This window comes from Elephas maximus, chromosome 12 (genome assembly GCF_024166365.1).
Source record: "Elephas maximus indicus isolate mEleMax1 chromosome 12, mEleMax1 primary haplotype, whole genome shotgun sequence".
Taxonomy (NCBI): domain Eukaryota; kingdom Metazoa; phylum Chordata; class Mammalia; order Proboscidea; family Elephantidae; genus Elephas; species Elephas maximus.
In genome coordinates, this window is record NC_064830.1 from 76,215,787 (window position 1) to 76,241,413 (window position 25,627).

General features: G+C 41.2%; 1 protein-coding gene across 5 annotated transcripts in view; it reads right to left on the reverse strand.

The window, feature by feature from the left end:
- MARF1 (meiosis regulator and mRNA stability factor 1) overlaps positions 1-22,618 on the reverse strand; it is a 43,076-nt gene extending 20,458 nt beyond the window's left edge. Inside the window, exons 1-14 of one of the 5 annotated variants that reach the window (XM_049903387.1) lie at positions 22,596-22,618; positions 18,895-19,096; positions 15,104-15,796; positions 14,242-14,416; positions 13,093-13,319; positions 11,707-11,824; positions 10,963-11,135; positions 7,398-7,823; positions 7,045-7,202; positions 6,798-6,956; positions 5,287-5,476; positions 4,226-4,404; positions 2,687-2,767; positions 71-307 (exon numbers count right to left, since the gene is read on the reverse strand). In XM_049903387.1, the coding sequence (XP_049759344.1) occupies positions 71-307; positions 2,687-2,767; positions 4,226-4,404; positions 5,287-5,476; positions 6,798-6,956; positions 7,045-7,202; positions 7,398-7,823; positions 10,963-11,135; positions 11,707-11,824; positions 13,093-13,319; positions 14,242-14,416; positions 15,104-15,796; positions 18,895-19,038 (2,960 nt within the window). In that variant the 5' untranslated portion in view covers positions 19,039-19,096; positions 22,596-22,618. Of the gene's footprint in view, positions 1-70; positions 308-2,686; positions 2,768-4,225; positions 4,405-5,286; positions 5,480-6,797; positions 6,957-7,044; positions 7,203-7,397; positions 7,827-10,962; positions 11,136-11,706; positions 11,825-13,092; positions 13,320-14,241; positions 14,417-15,103; positions 15,797-18,894; positions 19,097-22,595 lie in introns of all 5 variants that reach the window. The other 4 variants (XM_049903386.1, XM_049903389.1, XM_049903385.1 and 1 more) reach the window with 4 other exon arrangements.
- Between the last annotated feature and the right edge of the window lie 3,009 nt (positions 22,619-25,627).

A 25,627-nucleotide genomic window follows, 5' to 3' on the forward strand; every position in this document is an offset into this window, starting at 1 on the left:
AATTAATTCTAACACATGTTCCATGACCTTACACAGAAGGATTCTTTCTCAGGGAAATGGGGCGGTGTACCTGAACTCCTTATTGGAACAATGCTGTCGGCAGACAGGCTCATGGTATTCTAACTCTTCAAATATAATTGGGCTGCAATTTGCTGAGGAGCCATCATGCGACTGGGATGACCCCAAAGGGCTCTGTCGGGCTTGGCTACTTGGTAAAAGACACACCAGTCTTCCATTTCCTTGTTCACGGATTGCCACTGTGTCTGTTAATTTATATAAATCTGACACATTCAACTTGTGTCCAAACCTACAGCAAGGAAAAAAGGAGATGTCAACTTGAGGAGAATCTTTTTTTTTTGATTGTACAGAAATGCCTATTCTGTTTAAGAAAGGGCTACAGTCAAGAAAAGTGAGAAGCATCTTTGTTATCCCCTTGTATCAAAAATGGTTCCACTGTCCCTTCAAAAGTCAAAGAGGAATAATTCTACTATAAATTCATCACTGTTGAACCAGTCATGCTTGGCACTCTTCGAGACATCTCTGGCTCCTTCCCCATCACAACGGTTCCATCGTTTGGGCTTCACCTAATCCACTGGCCAAGGCCCAACTTCTCCCTGTCTCCCCCTTCTTCCACTCTCCCCTCAGTTCCTGTAAATGATCTCACTAATTTTATGAGACCAAAAGCTATCTGACATGACCACACAACTTTGCTCACCTTTACTTCCAAATCTCTGTCATCTCTCACAGTCTCTGCTCTTCCACCTCAGAGGAGAAACACCTCCTTTCCACAACTTCTCCCTTCCCTCCCTTAAAACCTTAGCCTCAGAAACTTTCTCTCAGGCCTGACTCCTTAACCATTGCCCTGACTTGCATCTTTCATACTATGGTGCTTAGAAGTACAGGCTCTAGAGACAGATAAACTTGAGTTCACATACTGACTCGACCTCAACGTGTGTGACCTTAATTTATTTAACCTCTCTGGGCTTCGGTTTTTCCACCTGTACAATGGGGGTGATGATAACCCCTATCTTGCAGGGCTAATGCAAGGATTAAATGAGATTATACACGGACAAGGCTTAGCACAGGATTTAGCATAGAGTAAGTGCTCAATAAATGTTAGCGGCTCTTGTTATTGTCTATCCAATGCTTCCTTCCCAGGGCCCTATACACGTCAAATTTCTCCTCTCTGGGCCCAATTTTTTGTTCTCTTCCCCTCACTCAGGCTCTCACCCTCGGTCCTGTACCCCCTTGTCTTCACTTAAATACATAGGGCTGGTCCCTCAGGAGTGGCTTCTGCTATTTTACCACCCAGCCTGTCAATCCCTTCCCTCCTGGATTTCACCCACCCTACTCTGCAGAAATGAGTCTAAAGTCACCAGTGGCCTCTTCCTCATCCCCAAACCTCACACCATTTCCTTAGTCCCCTCAGTGTTGCAGCCCATCCCCACATTCCTGACCTACTCTCTTTCTACATGTCCTACTTACAACACACTTATTTTGGGTTCTCGCTGGCTTCCCTGCCTCCAGACCAGCCCTTCTGTTTCTCCTCTCTCTTTTGACCTTAACTGTTCCCATGATCACTTTAAATAATGATCACTTTTAGGCAAATAACTGCCATACCTTCAGAGCTGACTTGTTTCCTGAGGGCACCTCCAAATGTGCAGAAGACTACTCGAACTTTACTCAGATACTCCAATGGCCCCTTAAAACTCACATGTCCAAAAACAAGATCAAAAACTCCTTTGTACCTCCTAAACATGCTTTATTTCCCTCTTTCTCTTTAACTACACAACCATCCTCAGTCATCCAGGACAAAAACTGGGAATCACCCCTTTTTACCTTGACCACTATATAAACCTAGTTACCACATTCTGTTTCACTGGCATTTGAGATGCCAGTTGTCTCTAGTTCCTTCTGTTCCAACAGCACCTTCAGACCCTGGACTGGTGCAGCACTCTCCCTTCTCTCTGTTCACGCCACGTCAGACACTGCTGTTACCAGAAGAGCCTTTCTGAAGCGTGGTTCTGGTACCACATCTCTCTCCTCCCCTCATTCCTCAAATACTTCACTGGTTTCCCATTACCCACAGAACAGTGGTCAAACTCCTTGTTCTTTCCCTCATCTGCATCCAAAAAGTACTATCTCCACCCTATTTCCTCTTTTAATGACAGTTCTCTTCATTTTATCTAATAATTTGTGAGTGTCTTCTCCTCCCTTCTAGACAAGCTCCTCAAGCACAGGGCACTGTCTTGTCTAGTTCTGCATTCTCCACAGTGCCACAGTCTTTCATTCCACCAATACTTGTTGAGCACCTACTATGTGCCAGACACTGTGCCAGGTACTGTAGATGTGGTACTATGCCAGACCCAGTCTTTATCATCCTAGAGCTTACAGTCTATTAGGTGCTCAAAAATGTTCGTTCAACAAATAGTAAAACTAATTAGCCAACCAGAAAAAAAAAAAAAAAAAATGGGTTTGAGGACTAAAATTCTAAATTTTCTAAAAATGAAAGAAGTTTTTAAAATGTATATTAAAATAGAAATTTAAATCTGGAAACCCAATTATGTTAGTCTCGTTCCCTCTACCAGGCTAGAAGTTCCTTAAGAGTCACTACTACAGTTCTGTGCATGGAAGTCACCACTAAGTACTGACTGGGTTTATGAGAAAATAAGCTTAATGAACTTACTTTTTTTCATAGATATCTGTAAATTTGAAAAGAGGCAGACAACATGCAGGAGCATCCTGAAGAATAGACATTGTTTCAGCACTGTAAGACAAAATTTTAGTTAATTAGCAAACCGACTTTTTTCTATATTAGAAGCTGTATTTTAAAAACAAAGTTCACAAAATTAATGAACACTGTGTATGCAAAACAAATTTACCTGTTCCTGTATGTCAGAATTCATCTTCCAGAAAAATTTAAAGAAAGGATCTCAGGGACAAGCTGATTAAAGAAAATTAAGTCACCCACTAGGATTTTTTCCAGACTCAAATCACAGGGCTTTCCACACCTGTGTATCAGAAAGACGCTGACTAATCCCGTGGGGCGAACACCTTGTTGCTAATTCAGAGCAGAAGGTGGAACAGTGTGAATGTCTCCTGCCATACTCGTAGTTGAGGATACACAGTTAAATACAATATGATCTCAACTACGGCTTGAAAAAACAAAAGGCACCAAAAGACATCCAAAGGCAGAGAGGGGGAACCCTGTCAAACTGTTAAAGACTGGCTGCCGTTGAGCCACAGGACTATGGATGCTTTTTGTGCCTCTTTTATCTTTCTGAGCTTTCCAGATTTTCTTCAATGAGTATTATTTTTACTCTCAGGAAAAACAACCCATATTTAAAAAATATTTTTCTGCAGTTTTAATTAAAAAAAATAACAAAGCATTAACGGTGAACTACATGTCAGAGCAAAAATCCTCAATCATCCAAACAGGTATTAAGAAGTCTCGATTTATTAGTTCTCCTCAAAACAAAGACAGCCAGAGAATAATCAATGCCAACTACAGAATAAAATCACCACCTGACTCCTAAGATTGATGTAGTCATGATGGCGACAGACCTACATGGATAGGTGTCTATGTGACATTAAGAAAAATGCCGCGAGTTGAGAGCTTGGAGCTACGTACCTCTACCTTTTATAGGCAGATCATCTTCTACTGAGATCTGAGGGTAATATCTTAGACTTTTCAGGTTTATAAGCCTTTACTATAGAAGTCTACTATTTTTAGAACCTGTTCTGGATATGTGGGGTATTATTTTACTGCTAAGTGCCTGCCAACTTCAAGCTATACTTCCCTTTGCTTCTTAAGAGGTCTGGTGGCACAGTGGTTAAAGCACTCAGCTACCAACTGAAAGGTTGGTAGTTCGAGCCCACCAACCACTCCATGGAAGAAAGACGTGGCAGTCTGCTACCATAAAGATTATAGCCTTGGAAACCCTATGAGACAGTTCTACTCTGTTCTAGAGGGTCATTATGAGTCAGAATCAACTCAATGGCAGTGGGTATTGGGTTACCTGTGTTTATGACTTGGGCAAGGGTCAAATAGCTTATTTCCAACTCTGTCACTGACAATAAGCATTACCACATGTGAAATCATTACAAGAGGGATAGGAATGTGTTAAAATCTGTTTTTATTATTTCCAAAATTGTTTCTGGGTCAAACGTTACTACATTTCCTGAAATAAATGGCTTAGTTTTTTTTTTTTTTTTCTTTTTTTACCTCAGTAAAGAGAGTGATTTATTAGTAGCTCCCGTGGCAAGTGAGACCAGGATTTTCTTGCCGCCAATTTTGTATCTGTGGAGGCTGTTCACCGCGCTGATTGCTTCTTGTAAGGTTTCCATCTGGACGACAGCCTTCAGTTGATAATCTGTGTGAGGGCTGAGCTCAACACTCTTCACCTACAGCAGTAACAAGGAAAATGGAAATCTGTGCCACCCCAGAACCTGGCCATCTTAAAACAGAAGGTGAGTCATTAAGGAACATGTTGGTGAACTTCAGTGCTGCTGTGGGGAAACCTGTCTGAACTCTGCACTTCTGCTGAGCAGAGCTCACGTGAGCTAGGCGAGGGTGACCTCCAGAGAAGGAAGGGAAACTGGTCTGGTCCACCTGTGCCCTCTGGCACACACAGCTTTCCAAGGCAGACTCAGAGGCCAACAAGCGTGAGCAATGTCCAGGGTCTTCTCCAGACCCTGCAAAAACCCAGATCTATAAAAGCTGTGTTTTTAGCAAACTGAATCATATAATAACCAAAAACAGCCAATGTTACTTTAGAATCCTATTTCCATATTTGTAGCCTGAGCTAATTAAAACCTATCAGTATTTTATTTCCCAAAGTCACACTTAAATCCTTGCCCAAGATCACAAGTGCTTCTCATTTCTGGGGTTCTTGCTCTTTGGGTTGTGTCCTAAAAACCGGAACTGTAACACCACTACAAGCAGATGGGCGGCAGGGAGGGAGGGAGAGCTTAAACTGATTTAGTACATTTATATCCTGACTGTCAGGAGCCCTGGTGGCGTAAGTGCTCAGCTGCTAACCGAAAGGTCAATAGTTTGAACTTGCCAGCCGCTCCATGGGAGAAAGATGCGGCAGCCTGCTCCCATGAAGATTTACAGCCTTGGAAACCCTATGGGGCAGTTCTACTCTGCCCTATAGGGTCACTATGAGTCGGAATCAACTCAATGGCAACCTGACTGTAGTTATGCATGTCGAATTAAGTTCTCTCAACCTAAAATCCCATCAAACGGTAAAACAAAAGCAAGAACAGGAGTGAGATGGTTACCTTGCCATGCCTGGAAAAGGCTTCCTGCATGAGCTGCTGCAGCTCCTTCCGGGATAATCTGTAGTCTATGTTGCTGATCTGGATGTCTGCGCCATTTGCAAATGGGTCTGGGCAGTCTGCACCACTGCTTGAATTTGCAACGTTGAAAGCAAGTGGGGATGCTCTGTTTAAAAGGTTTGGAGACATATTCCTGCTTAAAATATACATATTGAGATTATTTTTTTTAACTGTTACTCTATTTATTGATTATATCATTTAGGCTTTGTTTGAAACCATGTAGAGAAACAGTTTTTCCACAATACAACCAAATCATTTGGTTTTCAAATGTGTTTTTATCTTAAACATATACCGATTTATACTTATTGTCTAAAGTACCTATCAACCCTATACTATCTGCTGATCCCTTATTAACAACCAGCAAACTGTTTAGTATCAAACATTCTTTCATTGGATTATTTAAAGGCAGAAATTACAGGCAGGCCTGATGAACTAAATTTCTACTTTGGGCATTTATTGTTAGGAAATTAGCTTTTAATGTCAATTTAAGTCATTTAACCTCCCTTTTGGCTCTGAAAGGAGCCCCAGTGGAGCAGAGCTTAACCACTTGGCTTGTAACTGAAAGGTCAGTGGTTTGAGCCCACCAGCCTCCTCCACGGGAGAAAGATGTGGCAGTCTGCTTCCATAAAGATTATAGCCTTGCAAACTCTATGGGGCAATTCTACTCTGTCCTACGGGGTCACTACTATGTGTCAGAATTGACTTGACAGCAATGGGTTTCAATGATTTGGCCCTGGAAAAACTAGATAATCTTGCTCTTCTATTGAAGTCCTTCCCCACATAGGAAACAATGTTATGTGACTCTTTAGATGGAATTTAACAGCCCAACATCACTTTCTACAGTGATTCTTCACCAACACAGCAGAACAAACACAATGCCAGAAGGGGCTCATGGGAATACAACATGCCTGTTGCTCCTTCTGTCTTTCCAGCCTTGTAAGAATTACTTGGTATGAGTTCAGAAAACTTAGATAATAAGTGTTATATAGATAATTACAGTGGTTTACAGGGACCCCAACTTCTCAAACAGCTTCCTATAATTGCCCTATTAGTAAGAATAACCAATGTCTGCCTAGTTTGGGCTTCTCCCTTAACACAGGCAAGAAGAGATTGAAAGGACGTATAGGTACCTCCCAGGAACTTCAAGACAGGCTTTCCTCTCTGACCTCTGCTTCCCAAGATTTCCACATGGAGAAGGCAGTAATGGTAAGAAGCATTGCCCCCAAATGTTAACCATGGTAACCTGAGGGAAGGTGACTGGCAGAAGAAGGATAGAGGACTCACTTTTTACTTTATACCCTTCTGTATTACTTGACTTCTTTTAAGCAAACATGCTATTTAGTAGTCCTTCTTTTGTTTCTAAATTGTATTTATTTTGTTGTTGTTGTTGTTGGGAATTAGTAATCTTTTCTTATTGCACATAACCACGCCACAGGTTGAGAAGCTGGACTTACCGAGAAGACCAAGACTGAGATGTGAGCAAAGGTCCGACTTGCCTTGACACAATCAACTTGCTAAAGGCAGATGGGTAACTGACTTGGAACATAGTCTCCTCTTTACCTTTTCTTTCTACAGGAGAACTGGTAACACTTCGGGCACTGAGGTTCTCTTTTCTAATATAGGGAAGAATCAGGGGAAAAGGTCATTTGTTTTTCCTTGACATTAAATAAGCAACTGTGACAAAAGAGAAACTTAGCATACTTCTGATTGCCTTTGTAAACTGATTCTGCCATCCCCAAGTTTTTGTATGTCGGCACCGCAGCACTTGAACTACTGTGAGGAGGGGCGGCCAGCCTCGTATTACCCTGCTGGGGCTCACTGTTTCTATTAGCAGTCTTGGACTCCATGCGGCACAGCTCCTTAAAAGAGACAATTTCACTGGGGTTTAAAGATTTAAGTACTCAGGAAGTGTTAGGCCTTGTACAGAAAACACTTGACTTTGACTATCATCGAAAACTCAAATAAAAAAAGGACATGCCAAAAGCAAGTGAGCACATGAAATGAAGAAACCAAACCTACCATAAACTTGAGAAAGCAAGAGGTATAAGAATTACCTGTAAACTTTTAACATTTGCATTTTTTGTAGCAGATCCAGAATTTGCCTGCAACCCTTTTCCAGGCGTGGCTTTGGCACTGGAAGCTTGTTCACTTGCATCTTTGATGAGGCACAATTTTAGATTCTTAAGTTTTTTGGGAGATTTCACTTTATCAGCAATTGCACTTGAACTCTTTGTTTCACAGAGTTCTCTGTTTTTTGGAGTAAATGACACAATGATCCTATTCCCAAAGACATCCTCGTTTTCCATTCGCTTCTGAGCCCGTTCTGCACTATCTTGGTTTATGAAGCGGAGAATTGCACTGCAGCCTGTGATGCTCAGCACTTTCCCACCGCAGTTGTCGGACAGGCGTCTGAGCCTGTTGCTGATGCTCTTGCCATCTTTGTTTGCTGGTAAGTTATAAACATAGAGCAGAGTATGGCACTGCTAACACAGAGGAAAGAAGTGTTACATCAGGTTAACCCAGGGCATACATTCAGTTACAAAGAACAAGGAGTGATCTCCAAACTTTAGCTGATAACCTGGGAGGAGAGGTGGTAACGACTTAGGTGGTAGAGGATAACTTATTTAGTGTTAACGAGGGACTTAAAGGCTGTTGAAAAGAATATGCTGGTGCTAGGCACAAAAGTCCACCCATTATATGACTCCATTTCTATAAAATGTCCAAAAAAGGAAAATCTATGGAGACAGAAAGGTAAGTGGTTGTGAGGAGGTGGAAACGTGGGTTAACGGCAAATTGGCATGAGAGATCTTACTGAGGTGAGAAAAATATTCTAAAACTGACTGTACAACTCAATAAACTTACTAAAAATGATAAACTGTACACTTAAAGACATACATTTTGTGCTAAGTTAATTACCTTTCAAAGAAGTCTATTTGATTATTTAGCAGGGCTATGGAGAAATACTTCGCAAAGTTAGAGCCTGTCCAGCTAGAGCAGTAACCGCCAGCACTCACTCGGAAGTTCTGTTTGTCAGTGTGGGTGGTCAAAACCCTTCCAGATGAATTGAAATTGATGTCTTAAGAAATAAAACCATAGAAGTACCAGAAGAAAACTTAAGATAATTTTGGAGAGGTTTACATCCAGAAGCCATAAAAGAAATCACTAAAAATGGGCAAAGGATATAAACAATTTACATATCGACATCCAACAATGATAATAAAAGGATATCTTGCAATGTTGCTAATGATTAATAAGCAGATACCATTTCTCACCTAGCTGACTAGGAAATGTTTAAAACTGACGCTACACTCTCATTTATCGTTGGTAAGAGTATAAGTACAGCCTTCCCGGAAACAACTTAGAACTAACTGGTAAAATTCTGACCCAGAACTTGCCTGCCTTGAAATTTACCCTACAGACCATTAGCCCAGAAGCCCAAAAGTGACAGAGGTTACCTTACTAAACATGGTGAAAAACTGAATACAAACAAAATGTCCAGTAATAGGTAGACTGGTTAAATAAATTATCGAGACCAGCCATACAAGGATGTTTCATACCAACAATCTGTTGGTTTTTTAAATGTGGTAGATTTGTATTAATGTATATTGACACGGAAAGACATCCAAGATACGACATTGTAAAAAAAAAAAAAAAAAGTCACAGAACACGACGTTTACGACACTATTTGTGTTTAAAAACTTGAACACATTTAAAAAAATTTGGAAGACAATACCAAACTCTTACCAGTAGTTATCTCTGGAGGGGGGAGTGTGGGATTTCACTTTCCACATTTCTGAATACCGATTTTTTTTAAAGAAAGAATACATTTTTCTAATCAGAGGCTTTGCTCTCCAACCATCAACAAGATCTACACTCGTCGTAATACGCTCAGGGCTCAAATCCCAAGCGGTACAAATGTTTGTTTACTAAAACTAAAGGGACAAACTAAAGATTACAAAAAAAAAAAAAGAAAAGAAATGTATCTTCAATTGTTACTCTATTAAGTGAGAAAAAACATCTGGCAAGACAGAATGTTCTGAATAACGAGGTCTCTGTGTTTTCTTTTTACTCTATACACAGTAAAGGTCTTTGAAATAGGCAAGCTCTCACCTAAAAGATGACATTTGATTTAAAGACCTTCGAGGTTAGAGAAGTGAGTACCAAACAGATGCAGAAGGGAGGAAAGGCTATAAGTCAAAAGACTAAAGCATAATGAATAACAACTAAGGTGAATTAAAAGAGAGGCTCAAAAGACTGAGGTAGAGTCTATGTATGTTACTCCTTGGCCAAGACTCTGGTGTCCCCAGCTGTAATTGCCTTTAGCCACACTCTGGGCTTGTTTAACCTGTAAAACAACCCGCTGCCGTCGAGTCCGACTCATAGCAACCCTATGGGACAGAATAGAACTGCCCCATAGAGTTTCCAAGGAGCACCTGGTAGATTTGAACTGCTGACCTTTTGGTTAGCAGCCATAGCTCTTAACCACTAAGCCACCGGGGTTTCCTGGGCTTGTTTGGTATCTAGGAATACAGTGGGACCAGCAGGTGAAGTGCTTAAGGAGCCCTGGGGCCCAGTCTTTGCTCTGCTATAGTCAGACCTTTGACCTTTGATTGGTTTACTTTCTCTAAGCACTGACTTCCTCCTCCCTGAAATGAAGACATCAGATGAGATCATTTCTAACGCTTCTGTAACTCTAAAGCTTTTTAACTCCACTTTAAAACTGCCTCTTCCTCCAGGTCACCCACACTGCTGCTCTTCTCATCATAATTACTATCTTTGGAGCCCTGGTGGCCCAGTGGTTAAGACCTAGGGCTGAGAACAAAAAGGTCGGCAGTTCAAATCCACCAGCCGCTCCTTGGAAACACTATGGGGCGGTTCTACTCTGTCCTACAGGGTCGCCATGAGTCCGAATCGACTCGACAGCAATGGTTTTTCATCTTTGGAAGAGTTACATATGCATTCTCCAAACTGCGTAACCACAGTTCAGCACGGCAGTAAACATTCTCATTTCAAATCAAGACTATCACAAATGCTCCTCCTGCTGCAAAGACGCCCACATTCTCTTGATCATGTGACTTAAATACATTACAGGTGTAGCAATAACCACTAGGCCTAAATGCGCACGTGCGCACAACAGGGGGAGAGGAGGCGTGATCACAGAAAACATGGGTTCGGAGGCCTGCTAGAGCTCACGGATTAAATGCCTAAAAAGTATACAATTAATCGGTTTACTTTACTACAGTCACTTGAGTTATGCAAACCATCACCATATTCTTCAGCCGTAATTCCTGGGAGCAAAAAGAGTAGCTTTTATTCCATTATTTCCATTTATTTGACACAAAACACTGCTAGATCTGGAGACACTGGCAAGTGCTGTTGGTAAGGTAAATCTAAAAGTCAATTCCCTATGACATTTTGAGGGGAAAAAAAGCAAAATTCATATATGTCAACTCTCTGTACAGTTGTAAAATTGAAGGTTTCTAAGCCTCATTTCAAAATCTGGTCAGCCTCCCACAGAGAACGGCCTCACCTGGGCTTGGCAACCCCCTTGGCAAGGCTGTCTTTCAGTCTCCAGAATCTAACACTGGAATATGGCAAAAATAACGCAAACCAACTTACTGGCATTTTGAGTGGTAACCTGGGGGGCAAGTCGGAAATGAACTCTTCGAATCTGATCTGCTCGTTAGCATGATGCAGCAGGGCTTCTGAGGCCTGGTTTTTATGGACCAGAATTATGTGGAAACCATGCCTGTGTCTTAGGTCACTCAGTTCCAATGCAAAATTGACATCAGCTGAAAGAAAAGGTACAGCCCACCCCATCCCCAAACATTAGAAACACTTGACAGAGGCAGACAACTCTACTGATACCCACAGAAGACCGTATTGATCAGGAAATAATGCATACTTGTTTCCTAAGTTCAAACTCGCTTTTTTCCACTTTTTAGAACAGAAACACATTTCACATCAGAAGAATTAACATGGTAAAGACAATTACCAAGACATGTTATTTTCAATGTTAAAAAGGAGCAAATGATATGTTGGGGGGGCCCAAATTTGTAAACTACTCATGTTGGATTTTTTTTAATTAGCAGTACTGGGCCATGGGTTTAAAAAAAAATTTTTTTCCCCCAAGATTTTCTCTAAACCCAGCCCCATGAGAGTTCTCACTCAAGTTCCAAGGAGAAAATACAAAAATCCATGTAAATTCAGTTTTTATTCTAAATAATTCTGAAAAATAAGCATGAATACATCCTATGTAGTACAGCCTCTCTAAGGCAAATTTTACTTTAATGTGTTTTTGGCTTCTATGACAATTCCTACACAGTGAATTTGATTTAAATTAGCAGGTGTTTCTACACTTACTTGATACAAGAACCACAGTGGCTGGAGCAGTGTGTGTATTTGCAAACCTTCGGAGACTCTGCCGGAGTTTATCATCAGCAGCGTTCTTTGCAGTGGCATTGATGTGGGCGACAGTTACCTGCATTAATTTATAATAAGGGCAAATGAGCAAGACCTAAGGTCAGAAAATTGCTACACACTCTGCCCACATTTTAACAGTTAATCTTTAGCTAGACAACCTAATGGAATAGAGAATCCTTTATTATAACTGTTATTATTGCCAGTTAAAAATGGAAAAAAATTACAACCATATCTCAATAATTTCAAAGCTCGTTCTCCGTATGAATTAAATGGCTCCCTTATTACCCAGGCTCTCATCTTTGATCTTCTGCTTTTGTACTTCATCCCTCTCCCTTTTGGAAAACAGGTAGAGAAAAGGAAGTGAAATTCGAAGTAGTTAAATATGCTCTCATTAATAGCTTTTGCAAACAATCTGGAGGCAGCAGAGATTTGATATATAACTGAGGTAACATTTGGGGTTGTATTTTATGTCACTTGTCTATGCGGTGCGGTGGTTAAGAGCTATGGTGTGTGATGGCTGGTAACCAAAAGGTCAGCAGTTCAAATCCACTAGCCATTCCTTGGAAAACCTCTGGAGCAGTTCTACCCTGTACTGTAGGGTCGCTATGAGTTAGAATTGACTCGATGGCAATGGGTTTGTTTTTTTTATTATACATTGTCTGCAGCTCTCAGGATCTGGGGTAGGTGGCTGAAGGAGGAGGGGCGTTGGCCCCCACGAGAGTTAAAATGGTGTATACTCCTGTTAAAACTTCCAGACTCCCATACAGAAGCCTCTAAAGCAAGACAAGGTTTATTTCAAGAGGTGTCTAAATCACACGCAATGTCCCATAGGACTTAACTAGCTTTTGTAAAGAACCTAAGCTCAGAATTTGAGATAACGATATGGTATATCGATGGCATTCCTTGTTGGATTCTAGTTCCAGCTTTAAGAGAACAGACTTTGGAGTTTAAACCTGGGATCTCTCACTTACTGGCCATGTGACCTTAAAAAGGTTGCCTGGCCTCAGTTTCGCTTGTAAATTGCAAATAACTCCGAGGTACCCTGTTCACAGAGCAGTTACAAAGATCAAAGGAAACCACATACATGTCCCCATTGGAGCTAGAAAAGCACTAGTTAAGTTTAAGTAAGTAGCATTACTGAATGGTCAAACATGGTTAAATGATTTCTAGTATTTTAGAAATTATCTTTTGTGGGTGCACTTATTTTATTTGCACTTAGCACAAAACCAATAGTATCGTTAAATAAATTCTGACTTGGAGTTCTTACAAGAAAATCATGTGCTTATTCTTCTACCAGAGTAAAGATCCCCCCCCCTTTTTTTTTACCTGGCAGTTATTCAGCTCTTGAATAACTTCTTTGTTTTCTTTACTGATGTCACACACGCAGATGAATTCTGCTTCTCTGTGGCCTTTAAAGAACTTTTCACGGATTCTTTGTACGACAGCAGTAGCTGACCGGCCAGAGGGAACTGAGCAGTTTTCAATATCCCAAAAAACTCCAATGGGGGGTAGGTTTTCTAGCATCTGTCCAGCTACTGCAACTTCTGGTGACCCTTAAGAAACGTTAACACCTCCAATTACATGTAGTGAAAAAGAAATGGCAGATGAAAAGAAAGCAATGGATAGCTACCTATCATTCTTAGTGGCAGAAAAACTAAATTGCTGATTGATGTCAAGTTTAAGGATACCAACTTCTCTGGTTGACCTAATAAGATAAACAACCCTCAGTTGCCATAGTATCGGTCTCAGAGATGACTCCTGTTTTAGAGGAGAGGACAAATCTAAAGGTCAGGTTACTTTAAGCCCAAAATAAATCAATCTCAAAGCATGAGCCATTCTCAAGCTGACCAATAGCATGTAACTGAGTGGACGCTGCAGCTCTGGGCCCTGTCAGGATCAGCCCATGCCTGTCTAACTACTGGGTACAGAAGAACACTGAAGGGATGACAGAGGGTGAAGTTATTATTGTTGTTGGTTTTAAATTATTTTTTAACACGGTACTAACATCTGATTTAACATTTTTTAAAATTGTTTTCAAGTGATAGAACATCACATTAACTACTCTAGGGGAAATGATTTTAACTGAGAACTCGTAGGTTTTCAAATACTGTTTTTAATCAGCCATTACTAAATCTTTACTCCCAGGGAGTGTAAAATCAGCAAGCGTGACTATGAACCTAAAGCTGATACCAGGTCTCCTCCAGCACTTATTTCTCCTAATATGCTCCTCCTTTTTCTATAAACAGCTGGACTTTCTGATTTCAAGCAGGCTTGGCCCATCGTAAAGGGCAAATGACTTGCAGACTTATAAAAATAAAATTTTTTTTTTAAGAGATGGGAAGGGAGACTTGCCCATTTATATACGCAGCAGCTTTAGAAACACCAGGACTCTTTTAAAGGTGATTAAATGCAGTGTTAGTATCAGATATTGAAAACTATTTAAATATGCACATTTAATACCGTACTATCATTTACCAAATTTCGAAGCAGGTTTGCCTAGACTGGTCGCCAATAACAACGTGGTCTCCTTTCCTGTTCCTTTGGTTCCACAGCCATTACACAAAGGGATAGCGACAGGTGCAGTCTGAGTATTTGGAGGTGGTATATTTGGCCAGACTTTAGCAGCATCAATTATACTATTTCTTGCCGGCTGTTGTAAAATTTTTTTAAAAAAGGGGAGGTTTCAGATACATCACTTTAGAACCTAAAGTCATACACAACAGCTGAAAACCCATTCTTTGTGTTTTACGTTTCTACCTGCTAACCTGTAATAAAATGTAATTTCTCAAATCATCTTCCCAGAACCACCAGCTATCGATCCATATACACATTTCAAGAAGTAACCTGAAATGACTTGAGACAGTTACATGATTGGAACCTTTATGTTCCGGGGCATGTGTCCTCTGCAATGGAGACCTCGCACACATTGCATACTTCGCATAAAGGGAGTCAAGTCTTCACTTGAAACACTGGTGTGACTGAGGCCAAATTTCAAGTTCTCTGTGTTATTACAAAAGGACAACATGCTGTTACCTATGTTACATGAATAGGCCCAAGTATAAGTTGTGTTTGAGTTACAAGAAATCAGAATCATGCTCTAGCCTTTAAAGACAAAAAAGAACACCGAGGCTTTGCCAAACTCAGTTCACATGTAGGAAATACATTAATTGCAACAGGAGGCTCTGTGAGTATACCCACTATATAAATAATTACTCCGCACTCCTTTGAATCGTCCCTATTTTACTCCTTGATTCCTTCAGAACCAGCAGAAGTTATGCTGATGGCAAAAAAGCTAAACCTCAGCTGCACCCAGCATAAAAAAGAAAAAGATACAAACCTTGTTTAAACAGTCTTCGCAGTAAAGTGAGCCCTTTAAACAAACCGGTGGTACCACATTTAGGTGCAAAGAGTTGGTGCACAAGTGAGGCGTTAGTTCCGACTGTGAAATGTGCTCTTCCAAATGCCCTGGAGCCCCACTTGTGAAATCAGAACAGGGGAAATAGCCAGTCGCGGAGGGGCAGCCCTGGAGGGCTGGAAACTGATGCAGCTTGTGCACGTTACCATGACATGACTGGAAATGGAGTTTTCCACAACAGGGCAGGTGTTTGCAGGAAGATAGGTTACTTTCTAGACACATGCTGGGAAAGTCACTTGCAATGCCTGCCAAATTGTTCCTAGCTGAGGCATTCTGGAGTGAAGATGCAGACTGGAAAGCAAACCCTGACCCTACTTGACACGTGATTGTCCTGGTGCTTTGCGAGTCTAACAGTGCGCCCGAGTGAATCAAGCTACCAGTACCTCCGCCACCGCCGCCACCACCACCACCAAAATGCATTGGCGACGTGGAGGGTTCATTAGTGCAATGAGCACAGCAGCTTACTTTGGGGACAGTTGAAAGCTGTATTTTAGGTTGCTGGAGAGAATGAATATCTGGAAGTGGGACTGCTGGAAAAAGTTTAGAGCCAGCATGAAGGGGAGATGGTACGTCCTTTAATTCCACAGCAACTTTCTTGTTCTCCATGTAATCTTTCTGAGAAAAGAAAATCAGAATGAAAGTTAATTTTATGAGGCCAGTGATGTTTCGTTACTCACATCCTGTTGCGTTAAAAAGCAGAAACAGGGCTCAATTCTGTATCTAACATTCGATCACAACCAAATAAAATGGAATTAAGTAGCTAACAAAGCTAGGGGCAGGGAGCCCTGGTTGCGTAGTGGTTAAGCATTTGGCTGCTAACCAAAAGGTTAGCAGTTCGAACCCACCAACTGTTCCACGGGAGAAAGATGTGGCATTTGCTTCTGTAAAGATTACAGGCTTGGAAACCCTATGGGACAGTTCTATTCTGTCCTATAGGATCGCTGACTTGGAATTCACTTGAGAGCAAGGCATTTTTAATTCAGGGTCACTGTGAGTCAGAACTGACTCGACGGCAAGGGGTTTTTAAATTAGCAGCATTACTAGGAGCTAGATGTGCCCAGCTAAAACCAATGACTGCCCTGATAGGGAACACAACAGAGAACCCCTGAGGGAGTAGGAGAGCAGTGGGATGCAGACCCCAAATTCTCATAAGACCAGACTTAATGGTCTGATTGAGACTAGAATGGCCTCCAGACCTTCTGTTGGCCCAGGACAGGAACCATTCCCGAAGCCAACTCTTCAGACATGGATTGGACTGGACAATGGGTTGGAGAGGGATGCTGGTGAGGAGTGAGCTTCTTGGATCAGGTGGACACTTGAGACTATGTTGGCATCTCCTGCCTGGAGGGGAGATGAGAGGGTGGAGGGGGTTAGAAGCTGGCGAAATGGACACGAAAAGAGAGAGTGGAGGGAGAGAGTCTCATCGGGGGAGAGTAATTGGGAGTGTGTAGCAAGGTGTATACGGGTTTTTGTGTGAGAGACTGACTTGATTTGTAAACTTTCACCTAAAGCAAAATAAAAACCATAAAAAAAAAAAAGACATAAAATAGCAGCATTCTTCAGAGCTGAACATGGATACAGACAACTAAAACTAAGACTGTGTTCTTCCTGAGTCTTAAGAGGCTAGGGATGGGGGGGTGTGTCTCTACATCTTCAGCAAGCCATATTAACCATCTATGTCTACTGACTTCCCTTTGACAAGGACTCTTTGCCTCAGAGGAACTTGTGAAGACAAAATGGGAATAAGAAAACAACAGTCACAAGCAGCATTCGATAAAGACGGCTTATAAGCAAAGTGCTTTGAGAGAAGTACTTAACAGTTCCTGCGGTCAGTCCATAACAGGTTCCAGTAAGTTCCCCCAGAGTAGAAGAGTAGTATTCCAAACATTATGGATGATATTGGCCATCTGCCACCCATGGGAAGTCTCATAAAAGTGTTACCAATGACATTTAGCATATCCTAAGATACCATGGGAAACCCTGGTGGTGGTGTGGTTAAGAGCTACAGCAGCCAACAAAAAGGCTGGCAGCTAGAATCCGTCAGGCGCTCCTTAGAAACTCTATGGGGCAGTTCTACTCTGTCCTATAGGGTCGCTATGAGTCAGAATTGACTCGATGGCAATGGGTTTGGTTTTGTTGGTTAAGATACCATGACCTAAAGCCATAATGCCAACAAGTGTATTGTAGCCAGTGAAAAGAATGAGAGCAATTAGAAAACTAGGGGAAAAGGTACAAGAGAAATAGTTTGCTATATGCCTACACAGACACAGGAAGCCAGTATATCACAAAAGTAATAAACATGGGCATGAGTGTTAGAGGCCTGGATTTGAATCTGACACTCAATAGTTATATGACCTTGGGTAGGTCGCTTAACCTCTGTACGTTTCAGTTTCCTCATTCATAAATTGAGAGCAACAGAATGTACCTTATACAGTTGTTAGAAGTAGAAAATGAGATAGTACACAGAACACACTTGGCACAACGGTCACTGAAAAGGGATCTTACTAATTAGTAGCACTTATGGGCTGACTGGAGGAACTATTAAATAGAAAAGGATGCCCTAAAAAAAAAAATTAAAGAAAACGAAAAGGATGCCCTGATACAGTATCATCCCTCAGAGCACAGAAGGGGCCATCTGACTGCTAAATTTCACCCCCTTTACTATGGCTCTATGCTTATCTCAGAGCTCATCTGGGAGAAATCTGGATTTTCAGCTAGACGTTCCCTAAAAGGGAAGTAGGTAATAGCAATGGGCTGACCAGCCAATGGAGCAGTGTACTCTGCCCTCTTGGTAACTGCAGTTTAGGCTCAAAACTAATACACTGGCACTCTTGATTTATACAGATCAGGCTCTTATGGGGTAGGGCTATTGTGGGTCGGTCTCCTGAATCTACTTAATTCTAGGTGCTACTGACAAAACTGAGTTTCTGGATCTGTAGTGGAGAGTGCAATTCTGAATTGTGTGACTCCGAGAGGACCAGATCTGCCACCCCCAGGAAGTGCTGTTTGAGGTACCAACCTTTACTGTCAACTGTCCGTAAAGTAAAACACTTCTGAAATGACCAAATTACTTGATGCTATGCAACAAAAATAACTATATGGTGGAAAGCTGGAGAAGACAGAGAATTGAACTGACTTTATAAAAGTTATATCCTTATGTGAAAGCCTCATTTGAATCCCAAGAACAGAACAAAGAAAACAGAAGGGTGGTAACCACGAGTACATAAAATGACATCAGAAAATGTCAAAATCGCCACAAAAAGCAAAAGCAAGCAAGAAGTCACGGACCTATGTAAATCTTCAAAAGAAATCTTGAACAGAAAAAGACCATCGATAAGGTCTGTTAATCTTTTCTGGATTACAAGTCTCAGAACTCAGAAGACTACAGTAAAATAAAATTTATTTTGTACTTTCTTCTGGGTTTACTCTATAAGGTGGATTTGATCTTTGGAATCTGTGATTTTAAGGAGAAGTAAATCTTCCCAATATTTTCACATTAAATATTTAAAGCATCTGTTACTGAGAGTGGAAGTTAAAAATGCATATGTTTGTCAAGTCAGGAATTATAACAATATTCTATAAGGGGCAATACAAGCAGGATACATAGAAAAACCTGGCCCAGGCTCCAGGGAGAGACTGTGTCCCAGACCAAATGCACCTCTGATCTATTCCAAACAGGAATTTATTATATCCTTAGTCTTGCATATAGTTACCGTTTGGGGACTAAGTGGCAACGTCTGCTCAGGACGAGAAAAGCAATTAGAGAATTTCCAAAGCCATGGCTTAGCATCATTATCTTGTTGAAGCCATCCAAGTGTTCTACTGCAGGGGTTCTCAGTTCCGTTTCCTTCCATCATATAGCCATACAAAGTGGTTCAACATTCTTTCATCTTTCTTTTCTTTCATTCTCCCCCCCTGTTGGGAATAAGTGAGATTTCAAGGTTATTTCTTTGCATTAAGTACAAATTTTGCAATTTATTAAAATGTGAGGGGAAAAAAATGAGATTACAACTGTATTTATGGTGCAATGATTCCCAACAATTCAAATGTTGATGAACAAAAGTAGAATGTACATGAGAACACATTTCAGCTCACTAAAACTTGGTAAACTGAGTTGACTCTGTTTATGCTTGAACATTAACTGTTACCAATTCAAATTTTTAAAAATCTGTATCTTAGCATTCCTCATATTCCATTGCTTTTCAAATAAAAATGAACTCTGGATGAGTTCTATTTCTCTTCTATACACAGTTGTACTTGTGGGAAGTCTTGTGGGAAGTAGACAAAGCCTGGCTACCTGCACATCCCTGAGTGATATCCTTGGTTGGAGTCAATCTCTTCAGGCCCTGAGTAGACCCTTTCTATAATTTTTCTCAATTCTTTTCAGCTATTTCACCCTAAAGACTCTACTTACGAGAGTCGAAAAGTTAACAGAAGAGAGTCCTGATTTTAGAGAACCACTACTGTATCCTCATTACCAATTCCGTACAATTTTTAAATCAACTTAAGAGCAACTTACCCACTGTGCCTTTGATATGAATATGAAAGGTCTAAGCTGAGTGACCACTGTGGACTTTGAATTTGATTCTACTACAGAGCAAACTGAATCAAATTCTTAGTTTACTTATTACAAAAGTACAGTCTGCTATACCACCAAAAATCTAGCCAATACAGAAATCTCACAAATGTGCTGTATCTATTCCAGCACAATACTCTTAAATATTTTAAACAGTGCAATAAAAGTAGATCAAATCAATTACAGCCATTGGGTGTGGAGGCAGTCTGCCAATGGTGAGGACAACTGAGCCTCATTTCCAAGTCCTCACCACCATACCCTAATGACCATCTACTCTTACTTTCTTCCTCAGAATTTTCATCTGGACACATGGAAGACACTCTCTTTTAGATATATCTCTGATAAGATGCTCTTTTTCAAGAGTTTTAACATCTACATGGTACAGGGAAGGAAAAGACAACCATACAAGTACCGGATCTAAGGTACAGATGGGAGAACTGATCACAGGGGTTGGCAAGCCAATGGCCTGTGAGTTAAAACTGGCCTGCTGCCCGTATTTAAAAGGCCCGTGAACTAAGAATATATTCACAAAACATTTTTAAGTGGTTGAAAGAAAATCCAAAGAATAATATTTCATGACACAGGAAATTATTTGAAATTCAAATTTCAGCATCTATAAATACAGTTTTATGGGGACACAGCACACTCATTCATTTAAGTACAGTCTATGGCTGCTTTTGCGTTACAATTGCCGAATTGAATAGCTGCAACAGAGCCTATTTAGTCCACAAAGCCTAGAATATTTACTATCTGGCCCTTTACAGAAAACATTTGTCAAAGTTACAAAGCTTCATTAAGCTTCTGTTTCTTCCTATGTAAAATGTAGCTAATTTCTCTCCTAATTCACAACATTACTGAGAAAAAAATTAGATAAACAGACTCCATTGTCTGTCTTTTTTTTTTTTTTCTACCACCGTTGTATCCCCCAGCACAGGGTATGCTACATAGAAGATACTAAGCGAATATATGTTGAAGGAGAGAATGAATAAAGCATGATGTTTACCTACTACACACTGCTGGAGGGTTAATTTTGAGACAGAACTGAAGTTAACTGTGTCACATTGGTGGTAAATTACGTACTTGTTTTTCCTTTTAAATTCAGGTCTTATATTCCCCAACAAGCTTCTCTCTAAATCAAATGATTTGTGATGTGCATGATACATGCCATTTCAATACACCCAGTTCCATCTCTTTTTTTGAAGGCCAAATCCCGAAAGTAAATATTTTACAGTAGAATATAATTTACAAAGCATTACTATTCAACACTATTTGTTCCCTCTTTCCACACATATTTACTTAGTATCTACAACACTACATAACAGACCCTGTGTTTGGCACAAGGGGTACAATGAATAGAAAGAAAAAACAGACAATGGGGTTCATCTATCTAATTTTCTTTTCTCAGTAATGCTGTGAGAGAAATTAGCCACATTTTACAAAGAAGAAAACAGAAAAGCTTAAGGAAGTTTTGTAATTTGCCTAAAATCACATAATTAGAGAGGGGGTAGAACCAGGCCTGTCCACCTATTTCTACCACACCAAGGTGCTTATACGTTGCTCAGTATGAAAACAGAAAACAACTTACTAGCTGGCACCTTTTTAGTGGCCTGCACCCTGACATTTTCCCAAATAGTCCTGGGAACACCACTAAGTCACTCAGGTAACCAAAGGAAGTTTGATTTGAGTGGGAGTGTCACTTCAATCACAACCCCTACAGTCTGAGCAATTCAGATAGTGGTTGAGAGCACAGGCTTTCACATCAGACTGTTCTGCTTCTGAGTCCCCAATTCCATCACTTTTTATCTGTGCAGTTTTGGGCAACTCACAACCTCTCTGAACCTCAGATTCCATCCCTGAAAGGATCCTAAATATTATAGTAGCCCCCCATCCCATATGGCTGTCATTTGGTTTAAATGACACAATCCATGTACAGCATTTAGTAAATGGCCTTCCCTTAGCAGCCAATCTAGCCCTTCCCTCCCAGCCCATTCCATCCCATTACCCTGTTTTATTTTTTTACAACGCCTCTAAAATTATCGTTTACTTGCTTGCTTTTATTAACTGTCTCTCCCACTAGAATAAACTCCATGACAGCAGATACCATGTCTTACTCACCAGTGTATCTACTGCACCTAGCACAATGCCTGACATATATCAACAAATTGTTGAACGAATGAAGTGCTCAATAAATGCTTAGAAATACCATTCATGTCTCAATTTCCCTGCATACAAAACAGAATATTTACCACTCTGAAATGGTGGAAAGTCCAAAACGTACAAACGTAACTGGAAAGCTTTTGGTAATACCAGAAAGGTGTCTGGGAAACTCCAAAAGGTGTATCACGGCGTCACGTTACAATTAGTAGTGGGAAAGGCTGAAGCTCTAAGGCAACTCAACACTGTCAACCCAAAGGCTATATACCCTAGGGGGCTGCTGAATGACCGAGGAGAATGCAAAACGCTCAGCGGTTTTGCAAAAACATCTGCTCCTTTCTCCCTATCTTAACCTTCCAACTGTGGACACCCCTCTGGAAAGGCTGTTCCTCACACCTGGAAGGCCTCATAGGGAGCAGGGAGACAGGTGCGGGCGGGGAGCCAAATACCCCCAAAGGGGAGCGGCGGAGCAGAAGTGACAGTCGCGAACGGACCTGAAAGGAAGACAACCCAATCCTCTTGTAGGGGTCCCACTTGGCGAGTCCGAGTCTTTCCCCAAGGACTAACACCCCCCTCCCCCCAGCAATAGGCGAGGGAAGGACGATACTGTCTCCCTCCAGCTCCGGTGGTCCCACAGCAGCGGGACTGTCAGGGTCTAGTTCTCAGCGCTGACAGCAAACTCACCTCAGCCGCCAGCTCCACCTCCGCTCACATTCTGGCCCCGCCGCCTTCCCCCCGCCCTCCCAGGCCCTTTGTTTTGATTCCCGACTCCACAGCTCCCGCCGCCGCCGCCAAGCGCACCCTCCACTTCCGCTTCCGCACCGCACCGCCCCTGTCGCAAAACCGACGCCCTTCTCGCCCCTCGCTCCGCCCCTTCCTCCACCCCTCCCCCGCCACCGCATCCTCCCCGCGCGGGGTGTGCTGGGAACCCTGGGGGGGGGCGGGGCCTCGCGGCCCTGCAGCCTCGTCAGGCTCAGTCCCCTCCCGATAAAACCCTAAATAGGGACCTTCCATGGGGGTGACCGTGGCTTTTCTGGCGAAAAGCACCGGTTTAAGGAGGCCTTCACGCTGCCTTAACGTTGTGTAGTCGAAAGGAGCTTCAAAGCGGAGAATTAGGGAGTTTGTGAGGTGGAACCGGGAAAAAAAACTGCCAACGGGAGCTTAATACAATTCAGCTCTTCCCGTCTTTTCATGGAAGGCTGTTTAAACGGGATTCCGATGAAAATCTCGATCGTTTGGGTTTTTTTTTCCTTGACTGTCTTTTTGCGTGATGGTTATGGTTTTGTTTTTTTTTTCAATGGCACATATTCAACAACGTGCTTAATCTAGTGCGACCTAGTGGCGAGTGAAGAGAAAAATAACTGCCAACTTAGGCTTCCTGCGAGGAACTGTGGGCCGGCCGGAAAGTCGCGACCCTGCTGGCAAAAAGTGTGTGCAAAGACAATATTGTCACCAATGATTGAGAGTCTTCGGTAACTCTGGGAAGAAACAGTAATTTTTGGAAGTCTGGGTACAGAACTGACTACAAATGAATAAACTTGTAATTCACCAGGCGCTTCTTGGAAACCGTATGGGGCAGCTTTACACTGTCCTGTAGGGTCGCTGTGAGTCGGGATCGACTCGATGGCAACGGGTTTGGGTTTTTTTTTTGTTTGTTTAGGACATGTTGGGCGAGCCGAAAGAAGACTTTATAGTTGCAAAAACCTCGTGAAGCCAATAGTGCTTTGTGTTTTAGGTGTCTAGGTATGCTATGTGCTTGTCCATCTTCTTTTTTTTTTTGTAACATACAATCTTCACTTTTATCCAGAAAAGTTTTTTAGGACTCAGTAAGCAAAGCGGTAATTTCTGGAAGTGCCAGCTACTCGCTATTTCCTGTTGCAAATTAGGAGAAAAACAAAGCACCTATTGTCTAAATCTAGACAGTTTAGGAAGTGCTAACTGACTACTTACAAGTTTATTTCTGAAATTTGCCAAGAAACAAATTAACTTTGCAAAAGAATCAGTAAGTCAATATTGCCAAAAGAGAACACTTTATTGAATTCACCAACGTGAGGTAATTTCATTAAAAAAGGTGGGGGAATTTCAGGGGAAGTTAAGACACCCTTGTAGACTAGTATTATGGAGGGCAAGATCAAACACGTAGCTGAAAAGTCCTTTCCGCTTGTATTTAATTTTCCAGAAGACAGATAAGTACACACATCATTTGCCTGTTTAGATATTTATTACTAAGGAGTAAATCTTCATTGTGTATGTACGTGGGTAGTATTTTCAAAGTAGGAATTAGATGAAAAACGACCCTGTTTCTCATGTTTTGTCTTTTTCAAAGTGCCAGATATGCTTCTCTGTATAGGTGTTTTTCTTCCTCTTTTTTATTCTAGTAGAGTGTCTCTGAACACAGAAGACCATATCAACAAAAAATATAAAAAGGAAACAAGGAGTCCTTGGGTGGTGCAAACAGCTAAGGTGCTTGGTTGCTAACCCAAAGGTTGGCAGTTATAATCCACCCAGGGGCATCTCAGATGGAAGGCCTGGTGATCCACTTCCAAAAAACATCATTAATGGGTAGAGGGAACAAAAGGAAACAAAGCAATTGTGGATTTTTTTTTTTAATTTATTGTCCCCTCCACCCCCCCCCCCCTTTTTTTTTTTAAGTTTTTAGCCACAAAGCACAGAAGAGAGCAGACTACTTTCTGTTTTATTTTGCTTGGCTTTCTTCCAAGGGCAGAACTGTGCCTGGTCTCAACAGGTAAATGCAATAAATAAAAGTGAGCCTATCAACTAAAGGGAAGGTTGATGAAAAGTCAGAATTACAAGTAATTTTATTGTTTGATAGAAAACTAGCCTAAGCAGAGTACACTACAATTTGATATTTGTGAAGAGTAATTTAAATTTTTTCCTAAGGGGATGTATTTTAAGTATTTGACTTACTCCTATTTCTTTGCCGAGCAAACTCTTTTATCAGAGTAAAATTAACCTCTTTTTAGTTTCTTCTTTGTACAAATTATTATAATGTTCACATTTATGGGATCAGGATAAAGTTATCTTTAGTGTTTAAGTGGCTACTTTACGTGCATTCAATTCAGCTTCTGCATTAACCAAGCTGGTACGAAGAGTTTTTCCCCCAGCAACATTTATGTTAGGTTTAGTGTTTGGAACTGATAAATTATGGTGGAAAGACCTGGAGGAAGAGAAACCAAGCTCTCTGCTCATTCATCATAAGCTCAAAGCTACAAAGAAGACAAATAAGAGAGGAAAAGTTTTAAAGTACTCCAAATTTTCCTTTTTTAAGGTTTTACGCAAAGACAAACCCATCTCCCTAACTCTTGTTCCAAAATAGGACTTCTGTGATAATCATTTCCATCCTTTCACCTTTTTCTTATGGAAAAAAAAAAGAAATTGAGAACCAAATCGTTCAAATGACTTGAGCAATGCTATTTGGTCAGGACACCTCACTGATTTGTACTTCAGTTTCCTCCAGAAATGTCAGAGTGGTGAGAGTAAAAATTCTAAGGGTAAAAACATCAGCACAAGTGTCAAGCAGATGTTTAGAAGTGTTTGGGGCCAGAATGGAAGTTTCCTGAGTGATTTTCATACTATCGTTAACCCTGTTGATGTGAGTAGTGGGTTCTTTTTTGTGTCTCTGAGTCTTCAGGAACTAGCAAGGAGTCAAAACAAAGTAAAATTAAAGAAAGGTCATTCTTAGCCATGGTAGGGAA